Raw genomic sequence first — 19,369 nt, forward strand, 5'->3', positions numbered from 1 at the left:
AATATAGTTTGAGATCTGGTATTGCTAGGCCACCTTCCTTTGTACTTTTTGTCATTAATTCCTTTGACCTTTTGTTCTTTCAGATGAATTTTATTGTTATTTTTTTCTAACTCTATCAAATAATTTTTTGGTAGATTGATTGGTGTGGAAGTAAATTAGTTTAGGCAGAATTGTCATTTTTATTATATTGGCTCGGCCTACCCATGAGCAATTGATATTTTTCCAATTGTTTAGATCTGACTTTTATTGTGTGAAAAGTGTTTTGTAATTGTGTGCATATAGTTCCTGGGTTTGTATTGGCAGGTAGACTCCCAATATTTTATATTGTTTACAGTTATTTTAAATGGAATTTCTCTTTCTATTTCTTGCTGCTGAGCTTTGTGGTCATGTAAAGAAATGCTGATGATTTTTGTGGGTTTATCTTATAACCTTCAACTTTGCTTAAATTGTTAATTATTTCAAGTGTTTTTAGTTGATTCTTTATGGTTATCTAGATATACCATCATATCATCCGCAAAGAGTGATAGTTTTGTTTTTACTTTGCCTATTCTAATTCCTTCATTTCTTTTTCTTCTTTCATTTCTATAGCTAACATTTCTAACACTACATTGAATAATAGTGGTGATAATGGGCATCTTTGCTTCACCCTTGATCATACTGGGGAGGCTTCTAGCTTATCCCTATTACAGATAATGCTTGCCGATGGTTTTAGATAGATGCTGCTTATCATTTTAAGGAATGCTACCTTTATTCCTTATGCTCTCTGTTGTTTTTAATAGGAATTGGTGCTGCATTTTGTCAAAAGCTTTTCCAGTATCTATTGAGATAATTATATAATTTATGTTGGGCTTATTGTTGATATGGTCAATTATATTGATAGTTTTCCTAATATTGAACCAACCGTGCATTCCTGGTAAAAATCCCACCTGATCATAGTGTATAATCCTTGTGATATATTGCTGTAATTGCCTTGTTAGTATTTTGTTCAAAAGTTTTGCATTGATGTTCATTAGGGAAATTGGTCTATAATTTTCTTTCTGTTTTAGCTCTTCCTAGTTTAGGTATCAGCATCATATTTGTATCACAAAAGGAGTTTAGTAGGACTCCTCTGCCTATTTTCCCAAATAGTTTATATTGTATTGGAATTAATTGTTCTTTAATGTTTGGTAGAATTCACTTGTGAACCCATCTGGTCCTGGGGATTTTTTCTTAAGAAGTTCATTTATGACTTGTTCAATTTCTTTTTCTATGATGGAGTTATTTAGGCATTCTATTTCCTGATCTGGGTAATTTATGTTTTTGTAACATTCATCAATTTTACTCAGATTGTCAGAATTATTGACATATAATTGGGCAAAATATTTCCTAATGATTGGTTAATTTCTTCTTCATTGGTAGTGATTTCACCCTTTTCATTTTTATACCATTCTTAGTATTTTTAAGAAATGAATAAGCATGACATCTTGTTTATTCTGTGTTAGGAAAAAAGCTAAGTGAAGAATTTTATTTACAAGTCTAGTGCAAATAACTTTTAAAAAAATTTGGCACACTCAATTTTATTTTACTGGGAACAGTACCAAGACATATGAACATTTCAAGAAAAACATCTTTTTTTTCTGTCATACAGGAGTATGATGCATTTCTCAAAATTACATTTCTCAATGCACAGAATATTAATTTTGATTTTTTATTAGTTAGACTTCAGAAATTTAGACTACATAACGAAGTATATAGCAACCATACATAAACAATTCAACAAAAACAAGACATTGCTGACCTTTGCTTTGTATCTGGATAAAACTAGCACATGTCAACATTTGGAAAATAACTAAAAAATGGAGTGTGTAAGATATGCCAAGAGGTGACTGAAAGTCAAACCAGCAATGTCTGCGTAATGAGATTGAGAATAAAATATTTCACATTGGGGGTTAGGGAAATGGATTTTGTTCAATGCTATTATATTTTTGCTAACACAAAAAGGACAACAGTTTAAGTTCCTAGTCAAACCCTTCAAAAAGGCAGAGAGAGAGACCTGAAGCTCAGTTAAAGCCACCAACATTATAAGCAAATGCTGTACAGAAAAGTTCTTTTCTAATTGTTCCCCATTTAATATTTTCCACATATCAAACTAGGTCCCCTTGGGTATTCCCACAGTACTCCCCTTCTCCCCAAATAATGTGTTTCTGAGCATTCTATTTTTCTCAGCCCTGTTAACTATATTGTGATAACATGTTCATATGAAACATGCATAAACGGCTGGATATGCATGAATAATGCTTGCTGAAAATGGTAGTTAAGAGATAATGTAGTGCCAAGTCAATGATTATAGAGGTGATTTAGCTTTGAGTGGCAATAGCAATCATGATTTCTTTTAGTCTGCATGTGCAGTACTCCTGGCAGATTTGTTTCTTTGTTTGTTTATTGCTTCTATCATAATCACAAACAGTGGTAGACAGGAGAAGGAATTAAATAAAGATGTCCATGTGGAGTCTTGTGGCTCTATTACTCTGTAACATGAACAACCTTCACTACTACTATAGTTAGAGCTTACAGAGGAAATCATGGCCAATCTCACTGCTCATCACCAGCCAGGAAATGTAAGGCTTTCTTTTGGTTCTTAGAACTCTGGTGGCTCTGAGGACCTTGGAGGAAATTATACCAAGTCCCAGTGTCCCTTGTAGACTCCTCTTTGTCCTATATTCCAGCAATATGGGCAAGTTGGTCCTGAAATATCCTCTTCCTGTTGTTTCTTTCTTAAACAGTTATTCCTTTCCAGGGCCTATTTTCTAATTACAGCTCTTATTACCATTGAGATGGAGAGATTTAGGGAATCCTTAAAATAAATATTCAACAAAATCCAAAAGAATCATGCAGTGGTTAACTTTTACTCGAGTACATGGTATATTTTTCCATATATATATTACCTATGAAAGCAAAATGGTACTTTGTAGACAATTCAAATTCTTTCCAAATGCATGAGCATGGTACACATGCCATTTTACCAGAACAATATGGCAGGCAATTCAATCCAGAACAAGCTAACCAATGAAAACCGCAAGCACAAAGAAGATGATGTCCTATGACTATGGGCCTAGTTTACTCCCAATTTGGAACATGCCCCAAGCCACACATAGGTAAATGCAACATCCACCTCATGTCTTTATTTCACTTTCAGCTTTTCATTAGCACTAATAGAAGAAATGACTGAATTGTACCTGAGAGAGGTTTTCCTGATAACAGTGTCACAGAATCTTTCTCTCATATTGTGATACTATAGGGTCACCCCATTACACTTTACTATAATTTTAGAGTCTAGATGTGCATCATAAATAACCCTGATAAGCTATTTTGGCGTGGGGTAAAATAGCTAAATTTTGGTCACAACTGCCACTGAAGAAGGTTCAGATACATTCACTGCTTAGAATATTGTATGGTACTGTATTTTGTGATCCGACTTCGAGTTGTACTAGGGGAGGCTGATCCAATAGTCTGGCTAAAATGATCAGAATTCCTCACATGGCCAAGTGTAGAACTGCCACTCAGGCCACTGCTGTTCAGACCTATGCTACTCAATCCACCTCCCCCACTTCCCAGGCTGCTCATTTCAATGCCACCCCCACTTATGCCAGATCCACTCAATCCTATTCCACCTCCACTCATGCTAACACCTCCCCCACTCATGGTAATAGCACCTCTACTCACATTGCTGCCAACCACACCACTAACACTACCACCACTGATTCCAGTGACCCCAGCACCAGAAACAACTCTCTCTGTAACAACTACATTATGGGCACTGGATAAATCAGGATGAATACTTAGATTGCCCACCAGGCCAGAAGTTGGTCTAATTACTCTTTCAGTCACTACCACATTTGATGTATCTCTGGGGTCAGGGATACTCAAGGAGGTAGGTAGTCTTGAATTTGGGGCAATTACCCTCTCTGTCACTACAACATTGGACCCTTCTCTGAAATCAGTTAGATCTAACATTCCCTGGAGATCTGAGCCAGAGATGGGTCCTACCACCCTCTCTGTTACCACAACATTTGAGCCATGCCGAGGATCATGGATATGTACTGGGGGCTGCAGAGACCCAGTGGTGGTATATGACTCAGTCACTGTAACATTTCCATAGCCCAGAGGATCAGGTATAGGCATAGGATGCTGAACGCCAGGCCCAGAGGGATAGGTGCTCTCAGAAACCACTGTGGTGGTACCAAAATGTGGAGACATTGGTGGGTGTCCAAAAGAAACATCATTACCCTGGGGAGGACAAGTGGGTTCGGTGTTCTCTGGTGGCCAAGTGTGATCAACATCTGGATAAGAATCAATCTCTTTTCCCAGGCTAATATCTGCCAATTTCTTAAATTTCGGCCCCAAAATGTCTAAATAGCTGTCATCCTCATCTTCTCCGATGAAACTACAACAGCCAATAGAGCCAGCAGAGGAGCCGACCCCTTCAATATCATAGATAAGTAAACAATCATTTGATGGTCTACTTTCATCTTCATCAGCATAGGCAAATGCTTTCTAAATTTGTAAAAAAAAAATGTAAAAGTTATGCATACATTTTAACATGTTAAAAATTTCTTTTTCGTCTTTATTAATTTCTTAATGAAAGAAACTATGAATAAGAATATTTAAAAAAATCTGTCAGATCTAATTTTGGAGATGTCTTTTTTCTGTTCCTCCTTTTAGGCCTTTTTCCTTCACCTCCTCCATCTCGTTATTTCAAAAGCATATGTTATAAGCAAAGCCCTGTACTCAGGTTGATTCAAAGATAAAATTGGACCTTAAATCTGTCCTTAAAGAGTATGCAATCTAGCAGCAGAGACTTGGCATCTATACAAATAACCAAAATCCAAAATGAATACAATAAGTATATGAGGAGTATAGTTCTTTAAGAGTTCTGGGGTTCATAAAACATATCTGATGAGGGGATATCATAGGATCATAGATTCAGAACTTAGAAAAAACCTTGGAGGTCATTTAATCTAACTCTTTTATTTTATAGAGGAGGAAACTGAGGCCCAAAGGTTTAACTGACTGGTCCAGGGTCACAAAGGTAGAGACAGACAGGAGATAAAACCCTTGACTTCAAATGCTATGTCCATTCTATTGCACCAAACATTGAATAAGTGACATGCATGAGGAAGTTACTCCCAACAATTTGGTTGGTAATAATTTGTAATCACTAATTCACTGACACCTAGTATTGATGGTGTACTCCCCACAGTCTGTGAGAAATTAGTGACAACCTTATGGTCTAATCATCAGAGACTTATGGTCTAATGGTCAGTTTCCATATAGCTCAATTTAGATAGAATGCATTATGAGAATACAGATTGCATAGCTTGTCTTCACATGTGTACTTGCATCAGTTCTCTGAAAATTTGGAAGAAGATACTTAAAGCTGATGTCGTTCTTTGTGCATCTCCATGTATATGATGCCTCTCATCATACTAATAACCTTGAAGGAAGAAAATGGAGCTCATCTTGGTTTGTCTGTGTCTAACTTTCAGGTGGAATTATGTCAAGAGGCCAGGAACATTTATCCAAAATATTGGATCCAGGGGCAGCTAGGTGGTGCAGTGAGGGGCAGCTAGGTGGCGCGGTGATAGAGCACTGACTCTGGAGTCAGGAGGACCTGAGTTCAAATCTGGCCTCAGACCACACACTCGACACTTACTAGCTGTGTGACCCTGGGCAAGTCGTTTAACCCCAATTGCCTAAAAAAAAGAAAAGAAAAGGAAAAAACCAAACAAACAAAATATTGGATCCAAAAAGATTGGAAGAATTTGACTCTGGTTGATGCCATTCTTCATATGAAGAATTAAGAGACCCATAGACCCTCTGCTAAGTGAAAGAGCCTACAGGCAAAATACATGCTCGCTCTTATGTGCTGTTTATATTAGCGTACTCTCTATTTCTAGGATGAGGAACAAAATCTATACACTTTGTATAGTAGCTAGCAAGATACCATATTTAGCAGCTAACAACAACAATGATGATGATGAAAACAACAACAACACAACAACACATTTTAATAGAGGTTGGTAGTAAAGTGGATAGAACGCTGGACCTGGAGTCAGGAAGATCTGAGTTCAAATCAGCCTTAGAAACTTGCTAATTTTGTGACCCTGGGTAAGTCACCTAACCAAGTCTTACATAGTCTTAAAAAAAATCTATCCTTAAAAAAATGCTATCCTTTCAAACTATCATTTTATGTCTCTTTTCTCTTTCTCAGACATACTCCTGCAAAAATTTGTCTATAGATGTTACCTCTGTTTCTTTGTTACTCGCTTCTTCCTTTGAAGTCTCACATTTGACTTCCTGACTGAACCAAAGCTATCTACTCTGCCCCAATTACAAATCATCTCCTCATTGTCTAGTCTGATGGATTTTTCTCTAGCCTTCATCATTTCTGACCTCTCTGCAGAATTTAACACTGTTAATCCCTTTCTCTTTTTAGATATTCTAGCTATTCCCTGGGTTATTATGACATTGTTCTCCCTGGTTTTCCTACTCCTCCTCAGTCATCTTTGCTAGCTCATCATTCACATCATGGTACTTAACTCTAGGTGTATTCCAGGCTCTGCTCTGGCCCCTCTTCTCTTTTTGTCTCTATACTCTCTCACTTGGTGGTTTCATTAGCTTCCATGATTTGAATTATTATTTCTATGCAGGTGACTCCAAGACCTACATATCAAGTCCAAGTCTCTTTCCAGCTCCATTTTGTATATCACCAACTAACGTATATTTAATAGTGCTGGTCTGAGACATTTCAAATTCAACATATCTAAACCAGAAACTTCTCTCACACCTATCGTGTTACCAAACTTCATCCCACCTATTCAACCAGCAGCTGAATCTTGTCATTTCTACTTTCACAGTATTTTGCATCTATACTCTTCTCACTGTTCAAAGAGTCAACACCCCAGGTCAGGCTTATATCACCTTTCACTTGGAATATTGCAATGGCCTCCTAATTCATCTCTCTACTTCAAGTCTATCTTCATCCTATGGCCTCTTCCAGCTGCCAAAATGCAGTTCTGATCATATGGCTACTCTACTCACTAAACTGCAGTAACTCCCAATTGCCTCTGCGATCAAATATAAACTCCTCTGTTTGTTTTTTAAAGCCCCTCATAACCTGGATCCAAACTATTTTTACAGCTCTATTATATAACTCCTCTTCCTACATTCTACATTCCTGATAAGGTGGCCTTCACTCTGTCCTTCACCCGTGGCAGTCCATCTTTCACTTCCATGCCTTTTAACTAGCTGTCCTCCTTGCCTATAATACACTCCCTCCTCACCTCTGCCTCATAGAATTCCTCACTTCCTTCAAGACAGTTTAGGTATCATTTTCTTCATGAAGTCTTTCCTCATTTACCTAATTCTGATGTTCCCTCTCCATAACTACCTAGAATTTAAATTGCCTTGTATTTATTTATTCTGTAAATACCTATGTATGCACATGTGTATTTTCTGATGGATTCAAGCCTCTTAAAAGCATGGAGTGTTTTTTTTTTTTGCCTTTGTCTCTCCAGAGCTTAGCACAGTGCCTGGCATAATTGGTGCTTAGCAAATGTTTGTTATTGATTAATTGATTGATATATTTCCAAAAGGCATCAGAACTTGATATTGTGAAATCATTGCTACCTAAATATACTTCTGTTTGGAGATGGCCAAGTCAAGTGATATCACTCTAGGCTTTGGCATTCCTCAATGGTTTCCCCCTGGGTAGCTGAGTGTACTCTGGAGGGTTTGAGAACGCCCTCTAGGGAGTCTGGCTGTCCTAATGCCACCCTCCCACCACACTCATGTTATTCACTTCTCCATTTCATAAAGCAGTATAGTAATATCAGAGCTGAATGGAATAGGAGATCATATATTGTTGAAATATTATTTATATTCTTAGGCTGATAGAATCATAAATAATGCAGAAGTTGCTGTTACATTCATTACCTGGCAGAAGTAGCTTTCCATGAAGTTCATATTCAGGCCTCCTTCTCTACATTCTCTCATGGAATTCCTTCTTAATGTCCCAGAGTATCCTGTACATACTTCAGGGACTGCAGATGCTTTCACTCCATTTGATAATTCAAATCTTGATGTTCCCATTCCTCCTTCTCCTACGTCTCTCATCTCTCTTTCTCCATATTCATTTGTATAAACTCCTAAAAAGATCATTAATTTAAATGTTTAGGACTCCAAAGAAGTTTACTGAAATATTTTGTTTATCTAGATAGGCACAACACATTCATGAGTATTTAAAAACATAACATACACACTCAGTTGGGTATAGAAATCTCTCTAACCCTACAGAAAAGTAGGAGGGGAAGGGAATAAGAGAAGGATGGGGAGGGGGCTGATAGAAAGGAAGGAGGATTGGGAGAGGCAGTGGTCAGAAGCAAAACGCTTCTGAGGAAGAACAGGGTGAAAGGAGAGAGAGGGAGAAGGATAAACAGGGGGAAAAAGATGTTAAAATTGTTTTTACATGTAATTGGGACAAATTGGGACATGTAATTGGAAAAAAAATTAAATATGTAAAAAACACTTGAAATAGCTTTTGTGCCCCAGAAAGTTGTTGAGATGCTGGAGACCCATTGATTATTTGAGACTATTAGAGTTCATGGTCCTGAGTGTGATGGGGTAAGGCCATAGGATAGTGGATGAGAAGGGAGAGGCAGGAAATGGTAGGTCTGCATGAGTAAATGGTAAGTACCAGCCACTTGCAGAAGAAACAAGTCTGCTCTCCTAAGAGAACTAGGATCGTATTGCTCAAAGTATACTTGAAGTGCTCAGCACTTAGAGTTTTCTGTCCAACACTCAAGTTCTCCATAATTCTGTTAAGGTTCAGAGTTCAATGGAGAATAATATAAAAAAAATTACATGCTTGGAGAAGAATGGAAGAAACCATACTTATTTAGCTTGAAGAAACAAAATGGTATGACTATTTGAATACATATGAAAGGTTTTTTATGTTTATAGTGAATGATAACAAGCTAATCCATATCTCTAATAAGGACATATAAGATGTAAGTGGTTTAAATTATAATTCATATGATTCTTTGGCTGTATCTCAAGATCTTGTTTATTCTCCTGCCTTAAGACAAACCTATATTTAAATGATTCTTCTTATATTTAATGACTCGCCAAGAAACAATTCCTTGTCTTCCCTGTCAGGGAAGGGAAAAATGTCTGTTGTACATCCCAGTTCAATTAAGCTGGTTGAAATGCTTCCATAATGTTCAATCTTCTATATTTATTCTTAAGTAGCAACTTTGAGATCAACATGTCTATTGATGTTAAAAGGAACCTTATTTCTCAGGCTATCACATGTGTTTAGTGGTATCATGATGAAAAGGCAGAGATTCAAGTCCCACAAATGAGCATTGTCACTGAATTAAAGTTAAACTTTAATAATTTTTGAATTATTTAATTATTTAAATTATTTCATTATTATATATAAATTATTATTATAATAAAATACAATACAATAAATATAATAATAAAAATTATTATAATATATAATTATATATAAATTATTTAAATTATTTTATTAAATTAAAATTTAATGTTATGTTCCTGCCCATCTCAAAGAAATTAATATCAATCAGATAATCTGTAAAGTTCTATATTCCTCCTCTTCCTCCTAATAATAATAATAATAATAATAATAATAACATTTATATAGCACCACTTTATGGTTTGCAAAGCACTTTATTTATGCTGTCACACTTTGATTCTCATAACAACCATGTGAGGTAGGTGCTCTATTTTCCCCCATTTTACAGATGAAAAAAGTAAGGAAAAGAACAGTTAAATGACTTGGCCAGCTAATAAATGTCCAAATCAGGATTTGAACTCAGGTTTTCCTGTTTCCACATCTAGCACTCTATGCACTATGCCATCTGTACTCTATGGCTATGATATCAAAATGTTAAGTATAAACCTCAAATACCATGGTCTTCAAAGAATTAACATTATGGGTGATCCAAAGGGCAATGTATGAGGTGTGGTAGGCATGAGTAGGCTACAGAACATTACCAAGATAGGTTTTCACAGGAGAAGCAATGTAATTGGTGTCATCAGGGACATGCGTGAGAAGAAAAGGAGTTGACTTGTTTAAGGAGTGAGAATATGGAATAACTGATAGGTCACGTGCATACTCCACTGTTAATCCCACTCAACGCCGAGAATGGAGAATAAAAGAATAACTCCAGCACTCTAGATGGGCCCCTAAAGAGCATTTAAGTGAGGACATGGACAAAAGTGATGCAGGACAAGCAGGCATGGATGTGGTATGATCTTCACCATTGGAAGGAGTAACCCAGGAATGTGCTGGAGGCAGCTCAAACCAGCTCAAGGAAACAGATTTAAAAATTTTCATTGTTAGCATTTGCACTTTGGAAATCAACAAATGCTAGAAATCAGGGCTTGATTTATTATTTTATTGATTGGCTATACTGAAAGTATAATGTGAAAGTGGTTGAGAAAATGTTAAGAATGCATATTAAACTTTCACTTGTTTTGTGCATATGCCCCACCTCCCACCCCCAGTCGGTTGTTCCACATTTACCAGAATACTCCTGAAGCCCCAGCGCTGAGATCACAGAACCATAGAAGTATGAAAGAATACAACTAGAAATAGTTTCTCCAGAAACTTATGATGTACAAATGAGAAATCTTAAAAGTAAAGGTTACTAAAATTTTTAAATGAAAGTGTAATTTGCCCTTGACAATTTTATATATATGTATATATTATATATACATATACATATATATATAAAGATTTTTTCTCACCATTTTAAGTATATAATAGGAAATAAATTTGTATTCCACTTACCAGCTGTGTCAATACATTCATTCATATTCCCAGTAGCATCTATCACTGGTATAACTGGCACACAGATGTTGTTTATATCCTAAAGAAAGGAAACCATTATTTCTTCCCTTTGGCAATAAACAAAAAAATGGCATTTTCCATTATATATATTTCATATTCTTTGTTTTTTTTCCCTCTCTCTATTTCCTTCGGATCTCTTAGGTGTGCTTTTTTTGTGATTAGATTTGCAACTTCATTTGATGTCAGGAACTTCCTGTGAGGAAACTCCCTCTACCAGTGCAGATGAGCCCCAGCCATGCAACTTCAAAATCTTAGAGTCTTAGAGAGCTATCTGATCCACCGAAAAGGATAAATGACTTGCCCAGATCACACACCCATCATGTATCACAGGGAGGCAGTGTTGAACCCAAGTCTTCCTAATGCAGGAGCCAGCTCTTTTTACACTACATCACTCTCATATTTTATAAATATGTATATATCTTATTGAAATACATAAAAAGTTTTGAGATCTACTTTTCTTTACTCTCATTCAGGAAGTTTTTACTGATTAGATGAATCGCATTTTGATAATCCTTTTACTTGGCTTGTGGCATTTCATCTATATTAATTTTGTTTGTATTAAAATGATAGGTTTTAAATAATTTTCCAGTTTGGATATGTTCCATCTCTCCAATTACATTGTTAGTTTCTTGAAGCAATGGGATATTTCTTCTATTTATTTTGCTTTTCTTCTCTTATTCCTATTCCTACCCCTTGCCAAAACCTAACAGGAAAGTTTGTGCCCAGTAAACGTGGACTGCTGCATTTCTGACCTCTTAATTAATTTGTTTAGAACTCAGGTTTTAACTGGATTGCAAAGGACATTTCCACAAGATCAATACTTACATCAGGTTGGGGTCCCTCTACTGCCCAGGAATGGATTGCACCTTCTGTACACTCTGGAACAGGCTCAAAGCCTCCTCCCACACCACTGGCACCCCCACAGTCACATGCTATCAACAAAAATGGAACCACTGGCAAAGAGAAGTAGAAATAGATTGCAATTAGCAATAGATCTATGTTTTCATGGAAATAGTTTTTTTTAAAATTAAATTATATTTAGTTAACTGAAAAAACTCCATGCTCAACACATTTTGTTTTAAAGTTGCTATAAAAGATGAGAAAAACAACTTTAAAATATTTCAAACACTGTAATCAATTTAAGCTTCTGTCATTGACTGCACTCAATTATACTATACTACAGAGTGGCCACAGACAGGCCACTTCTGTCATCAATTCATACCCTTCTTTAGAACTTAAGATGATTTCCTTTAGTTGGCCTCATCAAGTCCAAAGCCTTGGGCTTCGAGGTCTATGATAATTTTGCACCTATCTATCTGTCTCCATCCTTGTGTCCCATTCCTCTTTAAACCCTGCACTTCATTTCAGTCAGTCCAGTCTTCTCATCATCTTTCGAATATGCCATGATCATTCCTACCTTCATGCCTTCGTACATGCTCCTTCTGTCTCCTCAAATGATGACTCTCTTCTCTTCCACTCATTGAAATCCTAATTATCCATCAAGTTCTAGATCAAGTTCTCCACTGATTCTTCTCCAGCTGTTCCAGGCTATACTAATCTCTTGCTAATTCATGATAATGTGGCATAGGAAGAAATGAAGTCCAAAGTTCACTTTTGTTCATTATACCATCTTCTTCCATGAATATAGCCTCTCTCCCAATCAAATATTTAACAAAAAGTCAAGGGCCAGTGAATGCTACCTGTTTATGAAACTTTCCTGGACACTCAAATAAGAAGCAATTACTTCTTTCTTTGAATGAATATACCTTGTTTTATCCATCTTATACTTCTGCACTATATTTTATATTCTTAGCTATTTGCCTATATATTTACTCCCCTATTTGTCTCTAATTTTCTTGTAGGCTGGAATCCTGTCTTATTTATTTTTGTATCTCTCATAGGATCCAGTATAGTGCAGATGGGGAATAAGCATTTATATAGTGCCTAGTTTGTTCCAGGCACTATGCCAAGTGCTTTATAAATATTATTTCATTTGATTCTCACAAGATGCCTGCATGGGAGGTATGTGCTATTATTATTTCCATTTTACAATGGAGGAAACTGAGGCAGACAGCAGTTTAGTGGCTTGGCCTATGGTCACACAGCAAATCAGTTAGGTCAGATTTGAACTCAGGTCTTCCTGACTATAGGGCCAGTGCTCTAGCCACTGTACCACCTAGCTGTCTCTAGATCCCTGCACAGAGCAGGATGTTAATAGTTAATGTTTTTTGAACTAATCAGTGAATTCTAACCAGCTTCAAAAGGAAGGACTATCCAGTAAAAAAAAAATCAGTCAACAACATCTGAAACAAATATATTGCCTGTAATTTAAATGAAAATAATAATTCTGTTTTGTGTGGGCACAACCTTATAAAGAGTAAAAAAAAGGTGTAAATTAGAGGCACCTACCCCTTTTCCAAGTAAGCACTGTTCTAGTTACATAGCCACTCTTAGTCACTCACTATCATGGTACTCATGTTTCTACCACATTGGCAATGGCATATATTTCAAATCTTAATAGATGGTAAAGAAATTATGAGGCCAAGTTTAGTTGAGAAACAGAAAACAACCCATCTTCCTTTTTCCCTTTATAGACACTAGATAAATAAATGAAATACTTACACCCAAGTACCAAGAATCCCATGATAAGCAGACCAATGCCAGCAGGACCAAAATGTATATTATCTCCAATAATGTCACGATCCCCATTTACTGTAGAACCAATACCATAATTACTGGTAGTGATTTCCCCACCGATAGTGGATGACCCATCAGTTGGGGTACCATTTTGTCTTTCTCCATTAGTTCCTCCTGTGTTTTTATCTTCATTAGTGGTTGTTCCTGGTTTGAGATGTTCCAAGTCTGTCATATCAAGAATAATCATACCAGTACAAGTTCTTTGGAGAGTATCTAAAATGGTAAGATATTAAAGGAATGTCACATGTAAAACACGGTTGTCATCCCAAAGCATATGCTAGCTTGTTTTTTTCAAAGTCATGATGAAGTTCATCAGATGCTCTGTACATATATTTCCTGCCTTTAGCATAGTGCCTGGCATATAGTAGGTGCTTAATAAAGGCTTATTGATTAATTGATTTCCACAAAAGTTGCCAATTTCTTTTATATTCTGCTGTTCCTTGGCACTAGAACAGCTTTCTTTTTAAAAATTTCTCATGATAGATCTGAAATTCTGAGTATATGATTATTATCTGTTTAGACTTTCAGAGTTGTCAAAAGACTCAAATTCTCACCAAGGTTACAAGGGGCTTCTGTAGAAAAATGTAATTGAAAACTAGCTGCTGCCGTGTTATAGATAACACTAGACAGGATGATAGAAAGAACAGGATATTTGTCATCAAAATCCCTTTAGTTGCTTATTATAGTTATATCACAAGTATCTACAAACTAAAACAACACCATGGTAAAACTATGGGCCTATAAAGAGTATATAAGAGTGAAAGGGCAATAAAACAACTAGGCCAAGGAGGATCCTCAACTTGATGGGGCAAGTCGAGAAAAATAGAAGGACAGAATTCCTGTCAACTATTTCAGTTCCAACTGTTCATATTTCCATTGTTGGAGCCATTCAGATAAGCTGGACATAGAGAGGGAGAGGTTGCAGAAATTCATCAATATGCATCAAAAATGTTCTACCTCTATACTAGCACTGGGTCAAAAGGTGCTCCTTCTTTGGTAAGAATCATGTATCGGGTTTATCATAGAGCAAAATTTCATTAATTGGAATTAATTAGGAGAATGGTCAATTTTAATGGAAGAAATATGCAAATTGTGGAATGGTCTTAAGAGTTATGGTTATGTTGCTTTATTTTTGGTCCCTAGTATTTAAGTAAATCTGTGATTTCAGTCAGCCAATAAATATTTAGGGGAATAAAAAGAAAAGGCAACTCCCCCCTGCCTCAAAAAAAGTCACTCTTCTCAAATAGCATATATTCTAATGGAGGAGACAACACATAAATAATTATATATGTATAAGACATATAAAGAGTAGATGAAGGTAATATGAAAGGAGAAGGCAGCAGTTGGAAAGGCCACCTACAGATGATGGGATATGAGCTGATTCTTGAAGGAACCTATGGAAATTAAGAGTTAGAAATAAATGAGCAGAGCATTCCATACATGGGGGACAACCAATGCAAAGGCCTAGATAGGTTATGAAGCATCATGTTTGAGAACTTGAAAGTAGCCCAGTGTAACTGGGTAGAATTTATGAAGGGGAGCCAGGTTTAAGAAGAATGGAAAGTGGGAAGGGACCAGGTAATCAAAAACCAAATAGAGGACTTTATAGTTGATCCTAGAGACAACAGAAATTCAATAGAGCTCACTGAATAAGAAGGTAAAATGGCTAAGCCTAAGTTCTAGAAAAATCACTTTGATAGTCGAGTTGAGGATGAATTGGAGTGGGGAGAGACTTGAGGCAGAGAGACGATTGAGAAGGTTATTGATGTCGTGCAGGAGAGAGCTAACCTCTCTGCTGACCTCCAGTCTTGCATCTCCAACTGCCTATTGGCCATCTTGAATGGATGTCCTACAGACATAAATTCAACATGTCCAAAACTGCTGGGTTTTGCCCCAACCCCTATACCTTTCCTAATTTTCCAGTTACTGTTGAGGATATTGCCATTCCCTCTAAGTCTAGGATCACAACCTCAGCATTCTTAACTCCTCTCTTTCACTCCTCCTATCTCGTCTGTTGCTGAGGCCTATTTATTTTTTATCTTTGTAACATCTCTCTTATATGTATCTTTTTTCAGTTAACACAATTACCACCCAAGTGAAAGCCCTATCATTTCACACCTGCATTATTGCAATAGCCTGCTGGTTGATCTCCCTGCCACAAATCTCTCTTTACTCCAGTCCATCCTTCACTCAGCTGTCAAAGTGATTTTCCTAAAGTATGAGTCTGATCATGGCATTTCTCTACCTGAGGAACTCCAATGGCTCTCTCTCGCTTGCAGGATCAAATATAAACTCTTCCATTTGGCATTCAAAATTCTTTATAACCTGCCTCTTCCTTCCAATCTGCTTACAACTTAATCCTGCACCCCAACCGCGTTCTGTTATCCTGTGACACCGACCTCCTTGCTCTTCCTTGAATAAGACACTCAATCTCCTGACTCTTGATACTTTCACTTGTTGTCCCCCATTCTTGTGATACTCTCCCTCTTCATCTCCATCTCCTGACTTGCCTGGCTTCTTTCTAGGCTCTTCTAGATTTTGATTTCCTCTTAATTCTAGTGCCTTCACTTTCTGTTGATCAATTCTAATACAGACTGTAAATATTTGTATTTGCATGTTGTCTCCACCATTAGACTGTAAGCTCCTTGAGAGCAGGGACTGTCTTTACCTTTCTTTGTATCTTCAGCACTTAGCACAGTGCCTGGAACATAGTAGGTATTTAATGAATATTTATTGACTGACAGTGAGCATAGTAAGTCAAGACAATCAAATATCTCATGAAATAATATTTCTTGTTGCATTTGGGTGCCTGATAAAAACCAATTCCATAAATACTTTTATTTACCCTTCCATGGAGAAGCTATAAGCTGCCCTTGCATTTAACTCATATCTTTATGATGTCTGCTGGTTTCATAATTAACAAAAATGTCAATAAGGATATGGCTCAATCCTTTTAATAGAATGTCAAGTCATTGGCCATTATACAAAGATATAACATTAACAATAGTTGGAAAATTTTTAGACATTAGAACTATTTTATTTTTAGTACTTTGTGCCCATGGAAGAATAGAACTTACAAAGGACTGAGGATCAGTTTGTGTTTTGGTTTGTTTATATAAGATTCTATAATAAAAATTCATCGTCAAATTTATAGATTTTAAATTAATGAAATATTAACCACAAACATAAAATAACTATATTCCTGATGGTTTCAATCTATATTGACTGATTTGGTAACTCATTAAAGAGAGAGGTTACTTCAATAAGAAAGCAATGTTTTGTTATTTCACTGTGAATATAACTGTATTAGTGAATTTTTAAGCTATAAAATTTTAGAAAATGCTATCTTACCATCTATGGATAGAATAGTTCCTTCATAGTGTCCATTGAGTCTTTGATATACCTCTCTGGTAATTACACTGTTCAGGATAAGTTGACCAGTTCTTTCATTAACTGCTAGCAAACCACCAGGATTCATTCCCATTATATATCTGTATTTTGAAGAATTCCACAAGATTGTTAACAATTTGAAAAAAAATATATTTTATGAAAAATGAATGTTCATAATTGGACATGTTACCTGACTGTTTTTGAAGGTCCTCCTGTGTCCAGATCAATTGCTACCATTGACCCAATGACAGAATTTTTCCCCATATCTCTGGTTATGGTGTAAGTATTAGAAGCTGGAGCAAATACTGATCCTTCAATTACATTATCAACTGATACTGAGATGACAGTTGCTTCCATTTTATATTGAGATGCAACTGAATGATGGAATTCAGCTTTGTTTCTAACACCGATGCTAAGCTGCATGTTCTGTATTTCTTCATAATTAAGAGGCTAGAAAGTAAAAAGAAAAGTATTGTCATCCTAACAATCTCTCATATATTCTCCCTTCTTTCCTCTGACATTGCCACCACTCTGTTATAGGTTCTTACCACCTCATGACTGGACTATTGCAATAGCTTGCTGATTGATCTCCTTGTCTCAATTCTCTCCATCAAATTGATCATCCTAAAGTGCTGGTCTGACCATGTCATCCATACCTGGATTCCCTGCCCCATTCAATAAGCACTAGTGGTTCCTTTTCACCTCCAGAGTAAAATATAAGATCCTGTATTTGATTTTTAAATTGATCCATAACCTGGTCCCTTCTTACTTTTCCAGTCTGCATATATCTTACAACACCCCTTCCTACCTCTCCCTTCCCATATCTTATGTGATATAATGACCCTGGTTTCCCTGCTGCACTCAAGTCACATTCCATCTCTCAATTCTGAATATTTTCCCTAGGAGTCCCCTATTCCTGGAATACTCTTCCTCCTCATCGCCTCCTTCTAGCTTCTCTGGCTCCCTTCAGGTCTCAGCAAAAATCCCACCTTCTACAACAACATTTCCCCAGTGTTCCTTAATCTTTTGGCCTTCTTTCTGAGATTATTTGCAATTTACCTTGTATTTAACCTGTTTGTACATGGCCGCTTGAATGTTATCTTTCCCCTTAGACTGTAAGCTCCTTAAGAGCTAAGACTACATTTTGCCTTTTTTTTTTGTAATCTAAGCAGTTAGCACAATGCCTGGTACATAGTTGGCTCTTAATAAAAGCTAATTGATTGCTTAATCTAACAAGAAACAAAATTCCAACCTAGAGAGAGCCACAAATCCTTTCTGAGGGCCTGCTATGTTCCAAGCACTGTTCTAGTTCCTGGGGACACAAAGACAGAGAGCAGAAACACTAGTTTGTATTTTTTCTTTCTCCACTTAACCATAGATATATTTGTACTAATATGTGTCTATATTCACAGAAAAATATATATTTCTTTGCCTTAAATCTCATTTTAAAAAATGGGAATGAATTGAGAGCAATAACACACATATGTAGATTCTTTTTAGAAAGTTACAAAATCACAGTGACCCAACAGACATGGTGGAGCATGTTTGCAATCTGTGCTGCCAGGGAAGCAGAGACAGTTGTGTCTCTTGGGCTCAGTGGGCTAACTGCTAAGCGTGGCATCAATGTGGTGCCTCTGGAAGTCAGGGCACCACCAGGTTGTTTAAAGAGGAGGAGAACCCAGACCCAGGTTGGAAACAGAGCAGGTCAAAGCTCCTGTGCCAATGAGAGTGGGACTACTGGGTCTGTGAGTAGCCTTTATACTTTTGGACTGGGCAAGTCAGGGTGACTTAGTCTTTTAAAAAAAACAAACAAAAAACCAATGTTCATGACATTTGGAATCTTTCATGAATTTTCAGAGGATGTGGTTATAACAGCACCAATCTGGAACGTAGCTAAGGTTCTGAACTAGAGATAACAGAGAATGGAGGAGAGATGATCTTAATTGGTACCAGCTGCTGTTGGAACCTGAAAGAGTCACCTAGTTATCTTCTTCCAACTGACTGTGTCATACAACAATGAAAGACCTTAAGAGTAGTTTAATGTTTAGTAGCCTTCTTCATTAATAAAAGACAATTCATGAGTACAAAACATGATCTCACATGTCCCAAATCTTCCTGTTTCATATCCCATTGGAATTTCAGTTGAACATTAATTTGCATATTTCCTTATTTCTATGAAGCCAAAATGTCTAAATGAAATCATTTATATAAAATAATTTTCAGATCTTAAAATGGTATACACAAGTCTACTATTGTTAAGACATCACAATATGCCATAAAAACATAAAGGTAAAAACCTCAAAATGAATCAAAATGTTTATTTCTGTTTTAATTTTGTTCTTACATGTGTATCTAATTAGTATT

General features: G+C 36.5%; 1 protein-coding gene across 1 annotated transcript in view; it reads right to left on the reverse strand.

Annotated features, from left to right (window-relative positions):
• Window positions 1-1,525: 1,525 nt before the first annotated feature.
• The window catches only part of LOC114031784 (desmoglein-1-like), a 42,197-nt gene continuing 24,353 nt past the window's right edge, over window positions 1,526-19,369 (reverse strand). Inside the window, exons 9-15 of the mRNA XM_027846896.1 lie at window positions 17,196-17,455; window positions 16,967-17,106; window positions 13,541-13,828; window positions 11,744-11,871; window positions 10,859-10,937; window positions 7,975-8,186; window positions 1,526-4,533 (exon numbers count right to left, since the gene is read on the reverse strand). Coding sequence (XP_027702697.1) covers window positions 3,412-4,533; window positions 7,975-8,186; window positions 10,859-10,937; window positions 11,744-11,871; window positions 13,541-13,828; window positions 16,967-17,106; window positions 17,196-17,455 — 2,229 coding nt within the window. The 3' untranslated portion in view covers window positions 1,526-3,411. The remainder of the gene's footprint in view (window positions 4,534-7,974; window positions 8,187-10,858; window positions 10,938-11,743; window positions 11,872-13,540; window positions 13,829-16,966; window positions 17,107-17,195; window positions 17,456-19,369) is intronic.

The sequence above is a fragment of the Vombatus ursinus genome, unplaced genomic scaffold, assembly GCF_900497805.2.
Source record: "Vombatus ursinus unplaced genomic scaffold, bare-nosed wombat genome assembly UNPS02015255.1, whole genome shotgun sequence".
Lineage (NCBI taxonomy): Eukaryota > Metazoa > Chordata > Mammalia > Diprotodontia > Vombatidae > Vombatus > Vombatus ursinus.